The 15,009-nt window shown below is 41.2% G+C and overlaps 2 protein-coding genes across 3 annotated transcripts; both read left to right on the top strand.

Annotated features, from left to right (window-relative positions):
* Positions 1 to 9,166: 9,166 nt before the first annotated feature.
* On the top strand, positions 9,167 to 10,924 carry LOC108022258 (dynein regulatory complex protein 10). Of its 2 annotated transcripts, XM_017091117.3 has the most exons (4): positions 9,167 to 9,349; positions 9,406 to 10,000; positions 10,254 to 10,403; positions 10,465 to 10,924. In XM_017091117.3, the coding sequence occupies exons 1-4, from the start codon at positions 9,346 to 9,348 to the stop codon at positions 10,796 to 10,798; spliced, it is 1,083 nt and encodes a 360-aa protein (XP_016946606.1). In that variant the 5' UTR covers positions 9,167 to 9,345; the 3' UTR covers positions 10,799 to 10,924. The 2 variants fall into 2 exon arrangements, with proteins under 2 accessions (XP_016946606.1, XP_050743386.1); XM_050887429.1 differs by lacking the exon at positions 10,465 to 10,924 and having other exon boundaries at positions 10,174 to 10,403.
* Positions 10,925 to 13,156: 2,232 nt separating this feature from the next.
* Positions 13,157 to 14,901, top strand: LOC108022298 (V-type proton ATPase subunit D). The gene is made up of 2 exons (XM_017091156.3): positions 13,157 to 13,795; positions 14,239 to 14,901. Exons 1-2 carry the CDS (start codon positions 13,271 to 13,273, stop codon positions 14,833 to 14,835), a joined length of 1,122 nt encoding a protein of 373 aa, XP_016946645.1. The 5' UTR covers positions 13,157 to 13,270; the 3' UTR covers positions 14,836 to 14,901.
* The last annotated feature ends 108 nt before the right edge of the window (positions 14,902 to 15,009 follow it).

Raw genomic sequence — 15,009 nt, 5'->3', positions numbered from 1 at the left:
GGGGATCAGTAAAATTGAACCATCCAATTATTGGCAAATCTACTGTTGATAATTATCATTAAAACACCTAAAAAATAGTTTTTAAAATGTGAATATTACGAACTTTACGTTTAAAAAGCCAGAAATTATATGGGTATGACCTACCTCAAAAATTTGAAATTTTTGTATGTGCCTAAAAGTATGCAGCAATATATTTTAAGCTCAGAACTACCATGCATTGATCCAAAAAGCCTACCATCATTTATACGTTTCATACTTTCAGACACCCAAAAAATTGCTTTTAGAAATTAGTTTATTAATAAACCCCTTTGAGGTCCATTGATTATTTTGGATTTGTTTTTCTCTGTAAATTTACAATGTACATACTTACCATGCCCACTTTTTCCATTTCCACTGTGGCTCCTCACATTTCCATGTCAGGCCTGCGTCGGCATGTCATGTCACGGGCTCATTTCGCTGCATTTCCATGTAAAACCGTAAATGTTCCGCCTCCAAAATACCTACAAATTAAAGCACATTCCCTACTTAAGGACACGGAATTTTTTGGGAAAAAGCCATCAGTATGAAATAGTAGGAAATATAACGTAGAACCAAGAAAGTGTATTCAGAGTTCGTGTTTCATCGAAGAACACTAAGACTTGCCCATGTATATTTCATATTTTTATTGCTGTTTGCTGTTGTTTTTGCCAGGTTGCATGCGTTTGTTATTTTTTCAGTTTTTATCGCGCCTTTCGTAGCCCTCCCCTTTGACCTCTTTATATTTACCCGGCGATAAAGTGCAGCTTAAGCTCTGGTTTTTGTTTGAATAAATTTTATTTGCAATGCCACAATGCCTGCTCGCCCAAAAGTATGCACACAGCTTTAGAATGATTAATCCAAGGTGGAAATAAAGAAAACCAGAGGGCTGGGAAGTGCACTTTAATTAGTTGGGACATTTTGAATGGATTGCATGTCATGCGAATGGCATGCTTATCGCTATTTGTTGCTATGGTCGTTCTTCCAGTAGGTAAAGCAATTCTTTTGTTTCCTTTTTTTGGGGCAACACAAGGTCAAACACTCCGGTAATAATAATAAAAATGAATGAAATACCATTAAAAGTTTATTTTTAATATAATTACCATAATCTCGGGGCAGCAAGGCGAGCCAATGCAAGGTCCCCTTTTTTTCTTATTCAGCTTCTGTTTCGCTGCAGTTGCTTGCTAATTATTTTCCATTTTCATTTAACTTTTGCCCGCCTTGTTTTCCAGCAGTTTTCCCCCGCCCCTTGCTTAATGCGCTTTCTGACATGGCGCTGACATTTTGCGCTGTTTTCCCTGGCATTTCTTCTTTGCTATTAATAAGCTTAAGGCTTTTCCTCTGCGGCTTGCATGTCTTCAGCTGCATTTCCCATTTCTTGGCCAAACACTTTCCATTGCGCTGCATTATGTATGAACCCCATTTGTCACGCTAATAGAATAATAATTCTCGGTAATTTATGGGTAATAGCATATCACCTATGCCAGGTAATTTTAATTGCTCTGGGGGTAAAATATAAATTTTTAAAAGCCTGCTTCTGAGGACATTTCAGACACTACCTACGAATCTGAGTCATATGTGTAATGTTAACCCATTAATGGCCCACTTAGTGCCAATCAATCGATTCAAAGAATCCCGTCGTCTTGGGTAAACAAATAAATCAAATGTGTAGACATATTCCGTATGTAAATTTAGTTTTGTCATTTACAGCAATAAACTTCATATTATTTTTAGCTTTATGGGACGCTTATTGGGGCACATGTCTCCATATTCGACACGAACATGACACCCAGCTCAGAAATCAACTGGGAAAAGGAAGGCAAACACCACCACCTTCCGGAGCACCGGTTCCAATTTCCTGTCAATACCTCCCAAACGGAACCTATCTAAAAAACTGGAGTACACGGGCACAAACTTTTTACGCATTTTGTCAGCCGGAAATGGAAAGTTCTACAAGTTATTACTTGTATTAAAAATATTATAAAATTATGGCGCTATTTTTCGAGCAGCTTTTACTTTTTACTTGAAGTAAGGAAACATATTTACTTTTCATTGATTTAAGATAATATGATATCTAACCTCCTAGAGGCGAATTTTCTTTTGGTGCATAACCAAATATATCTACATGTAGGTCCTCTTCCGAAGTTTCGTGTCAGTTGAGCGTCCGCAAAAACCGATTTTCGGATAACAAAAAAAACAAAGAGATATAATAATAATAATAAAATGGGAAAAGGGAAAAGGAAAATAAGGGAAACCGGCGCCTGACACATACAAAAAACATTTGTTTGTTATACAGACTAAATGGATGTGAGTGCGTGGGTGGTAGGGTGGCCGTAATGGAGTGGAGTGGCTCTGTTTCGGGGGTGGTTGGTGATTTTTCTGCGTCGCACTCACGAATTATCGATAAAACATGCTCCCGGGGCGGCGTGAGGTGGCTTTTGTCTCATTACGCCCACAACAAACATGTGGGGGCGGAAAAACAGGTCCTTTCCTTCGGGGGCAGGTTGAAAATTGAAAACGAAATCGAAAGCAGGCCCCAAAACTTGTTTTCCCCTGTTTGCACTTTGTTGATTCGCAATCTTTACGATTTATTTGCGAGCAAAATCAAATTATTGCATGTGTCACAACTTTCATTTGACTCTTTGGGTGACAAAAAGCCGAAACAACCATAAATACATCTGGTTGTCTATGAGCAAATGTATTACAAGACCATTTGCCTTTGAGCTCACACAGCCATCCTCCCACCCATTTGGCCATAATAAATAAAACTTTGTTCTGTCATACTTTCAGTTTCGGGTTAAATGGTTTGTCGAAAGTTCCCAATTTCATTTTATTCTCCTACTGTTCTACATGATTTGCATGCACGAAAGGTGTGGGCAAAACAACAAAGCACAGGGTATCAAAAAGGGGAAAAAATGGTTGAAAATGAAACTTTGATGAGCCATTACTCATATTGACAAGGACCCTCATTTGTCTAGGATGATTGGAGCAGGGATTTGGTAGACTGATAGCGGTCCTTTTGGCCCGCATCGCGTATACGCAACGTGGCCCTGACCAGACAGTTGAGTGGAAAAGTTTGTGGCGGAGGATGATTAGCCTGCCTTCGAAAGAGTTACTTTTCCAACTCATTAGAAATGGGAAGGCTTGTAAAAAATGTTATGAGATTTATAAATATTTAGGGGCTTAGGTAGAGATATGTTGAAACAGATTTTACGAGTCTTAAGACATGTCAGATTTTAAGAAATGAGGTGAAGATTTGCGTATTGTATGTTCTGTGGAAAATCAAAATAAAGTCATCTTAAAGCAAGATGAAATCTGTTGAAAATCAAACAATAAAATCTATTTTTAACGAAGAATACTTTTTGTCATTGCTGTCAATATGTAAATTTATGGATTATTAAAAGGAAATACATAATTTTAAGTTCCCATCTATTCATTCTCTACTCTAAAATATTATCTATTCTTCTTAAATAAGATAAATTCCGAAAGATACATTACGGCAGTATAATGTGTGAAAGCACTGAGTGGGGGCAGCAGGAAGTGCGGCACATGCGACACGTCAACATTCAATTTTCTAATGAAATTTTTATTATAATAAAGCACATATCCAAGGCGTGGGAGGTGGTTTGCCACGCCCACCCACAGTCCGTGCTAACGTATTCATGGGAAACAGTGTTGCTTTTCCTTCCGCTCGTTCCCCCTGTCGTCGCTTTTCCGACTTACTCCGCCCAACATCCAAAAATTCTGTGTATGTATAATGAATTCTGGCAGTGTATTGGATGGTGGCAATGGGTATGTATGAATGCCGCTCTCCTACGAGTGGCCGCCCCTTGAAGCAGAGTCCAACATGACCTACATTCTGGGCCCGGGTGCCGATGTAGCTAAGCAACTCCGGGGTCTCTGAGCCACCATCTCACCCCCGGCTCCATCCAAAAAGCAGGAAGTCCGGGGAGAACAGGGCAAAGAAAAGGAACGCAGGAACAGAAGAGCACGCAGCACGCATAGGATAAAAGACAACCCTCTGGCAGCTCCTCAGACTCCCTTAACCCAGTCATCTTCCCAGTCAAGCCCTATAAAAATTGTTTTCGGTCGCTTATTGGCAACAAATTTGCGTGCCTTGCATACAGAACAAAGGCAGAGCAAAGCAAGAAAGGCAGAGAGCAAACACCAAGTTCCATACAGTCAAATCTCCTTGAAGTAAACCTTTCTATATAAAAAAATCCAATCGACTTGGGACCATGTTTTTTGCTAAATAACCAAAGAACAATTGGAATATTTTTAAACATTTAAGTTTGATTTAGAATAAAGCTATATATACTATATACTATACAGTAGAATTATGTATAAGTACTTTTTTAAGGCTTCCGGAAGCTTTTCTGAGAGAAATCCCTATTATTTCTAATCCCTTTTACTTTTTGTTATAATGAAGCAGAAGTTAGGGATAGTTTGGAGACTGATGCTTCTTAACAAATGAAATTGAGAATTGTGTGCTCTCAAAAAACCAAACCAAGAACACTTTAGGCTTCATAAGAGAACCAGATTTGCTTTTGTACTTTTGGTACTCTAGAAAATCATAACTTTTCTTCAATGGTATCTACTGTACCTAAGACAAGATGCGAAACCTGATAAAGGTTTCTGCCACAGCGACTTCATTACAAAGTTTGCCAAATTGTGTAGGCGCTAAATGCAACAAATACAGCAAACAATTTATTAACTTGGTCCGAAGAGATTTTCACAGGCCTCGCGAGGAATCCGGCAAATGGAAAGTAAACGGCTTGGTTTACCGCTAACAAGTAGATTCTTTTGCTTTTTTTCCTGCCCTGGCTACGCAATGCCATCAATCATTTGGGCCAGGACGTTTGCTGTTTGGCCTAAATTAAACAGGAAAGTTAACAGATGAACAGGGAGGAGAAAGGAAGTGAAGGAAGTCAAACAAACTTAGAGCACGTGCGGCCATTTTGTCGTTTATTGTTGACTTTGGTCCAACAGAAAATATATAAGAAATAAATTATTTGAAGATGATCCGAGCCAAACGATAGTCAGCACGTGCTGGGTTCGTATGAAATAAAGTATCTTGCTTATATCACAATTAAGTAGCCGCAGTGGTTAGATGAAGAAAAAGATACAGAAAAAGTGCGTGACGAAAATGAGCAATATTAGTAAATACCTAGTGAAAAAACAACTCTAATTGAATATTATTTATGGATATAACTTTCTGTATCTGTTCTTTGCTATCTTTTTAAGACAATCCAATAACTACAGCTGAAAGCCGAAAGTTAAAGTTTTATGAATCTGTTGGCCCGAAATTCTTGCCGAAACTTGCCAAGGTCCTGCGGAATCCTTGATTCGGCTATGCAGCTTGAATTTCAATTTCATTTGTTCTCCAAGCGTGGAGAAACTTAAATCTTTCCCAACTTTTGATAGTTTATTAAATTATCACAAAAGCAAAAATGGGAAAAATGTGCGCCAGAGCCAACGAAAACTTTTCTAATAGCAACAAAAATTTAAAGCGGCAAAGTCGGCTGACTGGATTCACTTTATTAGCCAAGTTAACTCTTTCCAGGGCCTTTGCGACAGTTTGTTCTGTCGCTCGCTTCACAGTTCAGAACATTCAAATTACAGAGGAAGGTTGGCAAGTCAAACCAAACGGAAGCAAAAGCCAAAAGTTCTCGGGGCAACTTGAGTGCAAGTTGGCCCATAAAAAAAGTGCCAAACATTACCAACTCAAAAAATACATGCCAGACTGCCTCGGAACAGACCCGAAAACTAGGGTCCAAAAGTGGAACTGCCAAACGGAAACGAGGCAGGGAACAATCCAAAAAAAAGAGGGAAAAATACCCAGAAAGCCATGAAAAATTCAGCAGAAACTTGTCCAGGTGGGCGGGCCAGAATTCAATGGGCCGGGAATCGGGCTGGGCGCCACTTCATTTGCGAATGCGAGCATTTCCTTTGGTCCTCGCTCAGGTGACAAAAGCAGGTGCCCGGCCAAATGGATCCTGCCCGGCCACTGAATGGCTTCCGAGAACAAGCGGTTTGTGGAAGAGGAAACTATAACTGCTCTCCAGGCCGGATATCCCGGCCTTAGGCCATTTCTTACCGGGAAAATCTCTCTCATAAGGATGCTTTAATGGAATTTACGAGTGTAAATGGTATAGTTTCTATGAATCGCTTCGAAAGAGAGCTCGTTGGGCAATTCCATAGAACGGAGATAAAGGTAAAGTGTCTGCTCTCTGTGTTCCAAGAAAATGTTCAGACTTTGTTCTTATCGTATGAACTTGTTTAAACTTTATCTAAACTTGTAAGCCTAAGCATCATTAAAAGTTTTGTCTTATTTAATGAACCAATTATCCTTAAAACCTGTTTTTCCTATCTTTGTTATTATGAAAATCATAGCATATCCTTAAATTAAAGAGGGCATATCTTTAGTAAGGAATTTGTGTCCATTGAAAATGGTCAAGTTCTTGTTTAATAGTTCGAATATGTTATATAGGACTTAAAAAACTTTATGAATCTGTAGTTGTTGAGTCAAACCAATCCCAATATTATCGCAAAAGTCTTACTTCATCGAAATTATTTTTAATTTCAATAACATATATATAAACTAAATGAAGCTTTTAAAATCTTAGCAATCTTTAAGATACTTAAAAACTTCAAACTACTAACTTACTAATGTTTAAATAACACTGCAATCATTAAACTTAATTAAAAAGGCTGCTCTTATTTTTCTTTAAACTAACTATACCGAACTTTATTATCAAGAAAACCCAATCCCTTCCCCAAATTAAAGGAACGGAAACGAGGCTGTATCTCTTTTCCTTAAAGCGGAAGTTCTCCATCGTAATCCCTATATTATCGCGAAAATCTCATTCCAGCCAGCTCAAAGGAAGACCCAGGGGCATATCTTTAGCTTCCGCTGGTGCTGGTAAGACCCAACAACCTGACCTTCCCGTTGGCAGACCGAGCATTATAATAACACTTTCTCAAAAAGGTTCTTTATGGGGTTTCCACCCCCACCCACCACCCCCCACCTCGGACCACCACCCACCATTAAGCACAGTTAGTTAGTCGTTTCTTGTTTCTTGTTTCTCGTTTCCCTTTCCTTGAGTCCATTGTTCCACGGCCTCTCCTTCTGTCTTCTCTCTCCCGTCCCTCCCCCCACCACCCCTCTTCTCTAGGGGCTGCGCGACTGTGGCCAAAAGTAATCTTCCAAGGCAAATGTGAACCACAAACAAATTTATAGCTGCAATGCGGCCAGGCCGAGCATAACGGGCCCACATTTCTGTGAAATGTAGATGTAGCGGGGATAGAAATGGAACTCAAAAAGGAAACAGTCGAGTGAGGACGCCTATAAAAATATACAACAATACTGCCAAGGCAACGGGACATAATGAGCCAGGGCCAGACGGCCCGAAACGGTAAGTGGTAAGCGGTACGGCTGTAATCGGTTAACGGTAAAGCCGCGCTCAGCTGAGCGAATGTGGGCCACCAGAGAGAGGAAGAGAGAGAGAGAGAGAGAGCGCCATTTGGACCTTTCCCTTCGTTCTGCTTCTTCTTTGCAGTGCCGTTAGCGTTTTTTCTGCCTGTTAGCTTTGCATGGCCATTTGTTACGTATGCGTCTCAGCAGCAGGACTCTCTTCTCACATCTCTCTGCAGACTTAGCTTGATTTGCTGCATACTCTGGGGCGCTCTCCCGCTCACTTCCGTTTCCGCTGCTCTCGCGCTCTCTTTGTCTTTACACATTCTGCTGCATGCTTTCAGGCGCTCTTTCTCTCGCGCTTTTCTCACCGCCTGTTTATGCGTCATTTCTTTTAGCTTTTCCTCACCCATCATCTCCCTTTTTGGCCCTTGGTTCGTTTATCTATCGCTCATCGCATTTCTTACCAGCCAAAACGCAAAGCCAACAACAAATATTATTTCTTGCTCAATTTTATTTTCCCTTCTTTTCCTTGGCTTTCCTTTTTTTCCTGCTGGTTCGCATTGCAGCATTTTACGCAGACAAGCGAGCACATTCTTTTCGTTGGAAAAACGAGAGGGGCGGGGGGAGGTTAGGGGAAAAAGAGGACTTTGCGACGTTTTCAGCAAATGTTCGCCATTCATTTTTGTCATCACTGCCTTTTCCTTGTTGTTCTTGTAGCGGCCGTCCTTGTTGTTGCGCTTGTTGTTTTTGCTTTGGACGGTGCCTGGAAAAGTTTTTGGCCTCGCCGTAAGTGCTTCTTCTTACTTGTTGCGTTTCGTCCTGGGACGAGCAAAAAGGGGAACGATATGGGAACGGAATGGAAATGGAATGGAAATGGAATCGTGTTAAATAGGTTTCAAAGGAATTTTAATACAATCTAAATACTCTAGAAATGAAGCAAAATAGTACAGACTTTTACTTTTTTGAAATGGAAATACCTTTTTAATGTTAAATATATAATAAAAATAGTTTGTTTTAACAATTAATTAAAAACTGTTTAAGTTATTTGGGTTTAATTATTTGGTTTTAATTATTTGGTATACATTTTCCCAGCACATAAGCAAATCTTATGCACTTGAAAACTGTTACCACTTTATTGTACTTTTGAAAGTATTTTGGGAACACCACTGTACTCAGTGAATGCGATTTTTGGCAGATGCACCGAAAGGTTTCGAGATTGCTCCCCCTTTCATTCCAGTTTCATTAGGTAGATTTTCCACCTGAGCGAGGAACTTTTCAGCACCTCCCCCACCCCACCGCACATTGTTCAGCATTCACAAGTTCGTTTCATGCTCTTATGGTTTTCTTTTTTCCCCAGCTGGCCCCTCTGCATCGCTTTTTCCCTCGTTTGCTTTGCTGCTGCAGCTTTCATTCATGCCACGTCAGTTGACATAATGCGACATGGCCACACACAAGCAACAAGCCACCCACCTAGCCACCCAACCACACCCACTCGCCCACCTCTCATTGTCAACTGCTGCACTTGGCAAAAGTTTCCACCAGGCATTGCCATGAAAGTGCCATTCAAATCTGCCGCCCCCGCGCCACGCCCCCTTTTTGGATTGACATAAGTTGCTCCTTGATCGAAAGGGTTCGCATTCCAACCGCACCGACTTTGTAGCCAGGCAACTGGGTAAACACAGCAAGCCATGTTTGTTTATGCCCAACAACAATAACAAACTCGGCTCAGAAACCGAAAAGACCTCGACACAAGCATACACAAAAACCTACAAATGTCCATCGGGAATTTATAGAACCGAAAGTATAAATATAAGTTGTAATTCTAATATCAAAATTACCATAAAATATTAGAATATTTAAACAGAGCGTAAGATACAAGCAATATACCTAGTGCTCAGGGGCTACGAGTCAAAATGGGTTGGTTATATGCAAAATAGTGATTTTTTATCTGGCTTAATCCATTTTCCCTTTAGATAAAACCGCAGAACGTCAGGTTAGGCTGGAGGGAGTGGAGCGCGTGCTCAAGATGTCCCAGGAGCGCATTAAGATAGCGATGATCATACCGAAGCTGCTGGAGAATCCCGAGAAGCTAAAGAGCGTCCTCAAGGGCACCTGCTATGAGGAGGTCCTAGAGCCCATCGACGCCATGATCCACCATCTGGGCAAGCAGACTGGAAAATCCAAGCTGCCACACGATCACACCACCATGCGAATTGTGGATTTCTTCCTGGTCAACCACAGCATCCACCGATTCTTCCCGCACCTGAAGCACAACCTCAACGAGCGGGATCGCCAGCTGCTGGCCGCCTTTCACTTTCTCCTGGAGAGCGCCCACATGCACCTGCACCGGTCTTCGCGGAGCGAGATCACCAAGGAGCGGAAGCTACATGCCATTTACCACCAGAACGTGGACATCCAGAAGAAGATCAAGGAGCTGAAGGCGAGCCTGGCCTTCCAGAAGGTCATTGGCAAGTGGAAGACGGCCGCCAAGGGCATCTACCTGATGAAGGTCGAGGAGGATCTGGCCAACAAGAAGTGGCAGAACAACGTGGCCATTCAGAACGAAATGTAAGTGGGTTCAAATGTGGGGACTGCCTAGAAATGGTAACATGTGCAGGAATATAAACTTATTATAATGTTAATATCTCTTGTATTTTTAAACTTTTATTACATTTTGTAATATCCTATATCTTATATCTTAATTGATGTTCGATACATGATGATAATAATCTATTCCGTAGAATTTCTATAGAATATTGGATGTTTTTATCTAAGAGGAAAGTTAAAACGTAACATTCCTAATAAAGATAAATTTTTATAGCGAAAAATGTAATCGCACGATGCGTAACTACCACAAGGGCAGCATGGACAGGCAAAAGGAACTGGAGGAGGAGCTAACTAATGCCCGGGAGAGTTACGAAAAGATGACCAAGAAGAATCTGGCCGAAGAGCATGAACTGCGCAGCGAAAAGTAGGCTAACCAGTCCTTAAATATATCCATTATATAATCTATTATTGGAATCCTCCCCCAGAAATAAGCTGCTTCTGCAACTGCAGAGCATGCTTAAAAAATACGACACCAGTCTGGGTGAAAAGATGCGCGAGAATCTGGTGGCGCAGGACCAGTTCCTGGTGGCCAAGAAGATCCTGGACGACTTCATGGTCCAGTTCAAGCAGGAGGAGCGTGTCTACAAGAACATCGTGGTGAAGCGGGAGGAGGAGGAGCGCCGCATCCAGCAGCAGAAGCTGGTGATCTTCATGATGAACCGGGCGGCGGCCAAGATCCAGAAGTACTGGCGCAAGTGGAAGAAGGATCAGCGCAAGAGGAAGCGCCAGGGCAAGGGCAAGGGCAAGAAGGGAAAGTAGTCGCCCGACCATATCTCTACTTATTTCTACATTGTACCATTTATATGTAGAAGTTCGAATATAATTTATCAATCTCAAGTTTCACATCCTCTTTTGAGGACACCCACTCCTAGGTTAAAAAGTTAAGTTTGCTCTACCTCTTATTTTGTTTGCCAGTTTGTTTAGCTAGCTTTTGTGGCGTAAAATGGCTAAGCGTATGTACAGAGGAACGCATGTATGCAAATTAATGTTTCCATAAGAGAAAAGGCAAATGTTTACTTGCAATTAAATCATGTTTACTTGCCACTTGTCGCCTAAACACATTTGTTTTTGGCCCTGAAACGATGACTGCTCGAAAAAAATGTAATGCATTTGCATAGATAAAAACGAAAATTAAATGTGTTGCATTTCTATAGATAAGATCAACAAATAAAATTCTAAAAAATCTATAGGCAGTTTCAAGGAAAAAAATTAAAAATTGAAAATTATTGAAAAAAGATGGATTTAAAATTGTAAAACTGTGACTTAAAAATTCAAATTAGTTTAAAATTAAAAAAAAAAATTGGAGAACATTTTAACATTCTTTTTTTTGATCACTCATTTTTAATAAATATTTACAGTATTTTTATAAAAAAGTAATAAAGTTTAATAATAAAAGAGGGATGCCTAAAAGTATGCAGTAAAAACTAAATGCACGTCTGACATCGTTTATTATAGCTTCAAGTTTGGTCTATCAGCTTTGTTTTGTTATAACTTTTATATCTAATCTATCTAAAAATTGCAAGACAATTGCATGCTAATTTTTATTGAATTGCGATAGATTCGGGGAGAAGCATTGTCAACGTCTTTCCTCTTGGCGGGGTGAAAGGTCGACTTGTGGGGCTTCCTCTGCGATTGCGAAAATCCAAGAGAGAATGAAAATGCCTGGCAGAATGTTTACCCAACACACGCACACACATACCAGGAAGGAGGGGAAAAGCCGAATTTTCATGTCTTGCGGGGCGAACGAAAAATGGCGCATTGCTGTCGTCGCCAGGCGACAACGACAACTACAACGGCGACTGCGAGTACAAACGCCCTTTTGGCCCGGCCCGATGTTTGCTGCATTGTTACTTCATTTTCGTTTTCGCTTTCCCCACCTAGCCCTCGGAAAACGCCCTGCCCCCTTCCCCACCCTCCCCCGGCTTGGCTTGTCTAATTTTCCAGAGGTTAACATACTTAACTTGTTGGCATGCGTTGCAAATGCGCCAAGGCTGCGTTGCAGCAACACAACACGGCGCCACATTGCGACAATTCGCTGCGGCAAAGGAAATCGTACAGCGGCAGCTGGAAAATGCGAAAATGCGCAAAATCGCCGTCCAGTGTCCCATGCTCAATGGCCAGAGCCCAGTGCAAAGTCCCAGTGGAATGGCCATACATTCCGCATTGAAATGGCACACGCATCCGCTGACCACCGACTTGCGGCCCAATATCCCCGGGCAGGCGAAGGCCCGAGGGAATATTTACCTATTACTCAACTGACTGCTTCAATTAAACTTTAAAATCCATATAAAAACATGGCATTGCTGTGATTAAAATTATACAAACCATTTTGTTCCACATTCCTACAAACCAACACTGCGTATGCGCAATTTGGCAAAAAGGGGGCAACGCTGCGTATGCGTGATATTTTAATATTTATCTATTAAGAAGTTCATAAGATATTGATCACTTAAATATTCCAAAGCTAAAGTAATTGTAGTTGAATAAGGGATTTAATAAAACAAGAGTAGATCAATAATTTCTTTGAATTAATGAATGTTGATTGTTCGTAAATGTAAAAGCTCTAAAATTTGACTTTTTTAAATTTGAAAGAAATGGGTTATACATATATAAATGAAAAATCTAGAAATAAATATAGTTGAATGCTACGGATTATATAAAATTTAAATTGTTTTAAAGTGCTTTTTAATGATAGACCAATTCTTATCATAAAAATATTTAAAGCATACGTAATCAAAGAGCTGCTGATTCATGGAAAGAAATTATTTTTTGGTAAATTCTAAAACAATTCGTGGAAGTAAATTTGATAAAACTAGTACATGTTATGATTTTATATTTTAAACATTGACTCATCGAAAAATTCACAAAGTGGCAAACGACTATATTCAGTTCAGTTAATAATGCAAACTATTATAGAATTATATATATAGAATAAAAAAAATAAATATTTTTTCAACTCTTGGTCTGAGTGGGAAAAAACGTAGTCGAACAGTAAAATATTTTTTTGGTTTTACGCTTATAAACATAATATCTTATAAACAACAGAAACAGTTCTTATAAGTGATATAAGACAGAGTGCATACCCAAAGGCGCTTTTATTTTTAATTTTTTTAGCTTTCCCCAATAAACATGTACGTATTTGAGTATCCCTTCCAATAGCTGTAACAAAATTTCAAAATTCCGCCCCATACCACACCATCTTGATCTGAACCCCTTTCGAAACCCCCCGCAATGGCCAAGCGCGACATCCTGCCCATCTTTCCCTCCCGGGCCAACTCCGTGATCATGAAGCAGCGCGTTCTGGCGGCCAGGAGGGGCGTGGGTCTCCTGAAGCGGAAGCGGGACGCCATCGACATGAAGATGCGGGAGCTGCGGCGCATCCGCTTCGACCAGGATGTCGTGGGTGACGAGTTGATGCGGCAGGCCATTTTCTCGATGGCCAAGGCCAATCTCCTGGGCGCCGACTTCAAGCCGCAGATGGTGAGCCACAGCCATGTGGCCTCCGCCTACCTCCGCCGGACGGAAGTCAAAATTGTGGGCGTCAAGCTCAACTGCTTGGAGCTGGAGAAGAAGGGCATTGGAGCCTTTCCGCTGGCGGGTCTCAGCTGCGGGGGCATGCAGGTCACGCGGATCAGGGATTGCTATACCAAGGCACTCGATGCACTGGTGACGTTAGCCTCCCTCGAGTACCAGGTGCGCATGCTGGAGGCTGCCTCGCTGCAGACCAACATGAGGGTCAACGCCTTGGAGCATGTGGTAAGTATGGGAAAATGGATTTTGTACTCGTCAAAAATTGTTTGCACATACTTTCTGGGCTCCTAAATGATACTACTTTACGATTTTCCTATCAACGATTCGATTTTGGTAATCTTTGTCCTTTAATAGTCATATCATTTACTTGTTCACCTGGTCTAACACTCAATACCATTGCGGTATGTTTTTTATTTGAGTTTTCATTAGCTTTTCACCGTGTATACATTTTAAGCATAGCTATATATCCAGATCTATAGTTTCATAGATCTCAGAGTTCATACGGACGGACAAACAAACGGACATGAATACTTTATGGGGTCGAAATCGATTCCTCCTACGTGTAGATACTTTCCGACTAATGAAATTAAATATTAAAAAAGTTTTATATCTTCCATTTTGTCAAATAATAATATTTAAATTAATATTTTCAACTGATTTTATTTAAGGTTATCCCTATCCTGCAAAATACCTACAACTACATTTGCGGCGAGCTAGAGGAGTTCGAGCGAGAGGACTTCTACCGCCTGAAACGCTCCCAGGCGAAGCAGCTGGAGGCCAAAATGGCCTTCACCGAGCTGATCAAGACCAAGAACATGACCGACGAGGAACTGGAGTCCTATGTGAAGAAGAACATAGGACAGACGCGTCCTGTGGCCGACACCCTCTTCGATGACGACGCCTTCGAAGAGCGGGAGGTCAAGAGGCGGGTTCGGGAGGCCCGGTTGTCCCTGAAGCAGCGCCGTGAGCTGGCCAGGAAGGAGGCCTCCGAGCGCGGTGAGCCTCCCCCGGCCACCACTTACATCACCACTCGTAGCGCCATGAGTATCTCTGGTCGTCTGCGGGATCCGCGCGTCAGCAGCGGCGATCTGTACAGCACCAAGCGCCAGATCCTCTCCAGCCTGCCTGAGAGAAAGTCCTTAGTGCGTGAATTCCAAAACCCTGATAGAAGGTCCAGCCAGGCAGTCAATGAGTTTTCAGTAAAGGAACCTGCAACAAATGAATCTGCCAGAGCAAGCATGGAACCAACAGAAGAGAAGAAGTAATAAAGTTCTGATACTGAAGATGCCCAATAAATATATAAATTTCAGTCATAACAACAAAGAATTCTTTCTATTTAAAATTTTTACCAGCACCAGGAAGACTTAAAACGAATCGGAACTCTGCAAACGATCTTAAAATGACGCTAAAAACATTCCACACGCTGGCGCCAAAATTTT

The sequence above is a fragment of the Drosophila biarmipes genome, chromosome 2R, assembly GCF_025231255.1.
Source record: "Drosophila biarmipes strain raj3 chromosome 2R, RU_DBia_V1.1, whole genome shotgun sequence".
Taxonomy (NCBI): domain Eukaryota; kingdom Metazoa; phylum Arthropoda; class Insecta; order Diptera; family Drosophilidae; genus Drosophila; species Drosophila biarmipes.
The sequence above is the reverse complement of the archived record's forward strand: the minus strand, read 5'-3'. Positions and strand labels throughout refer to the sequence as shown.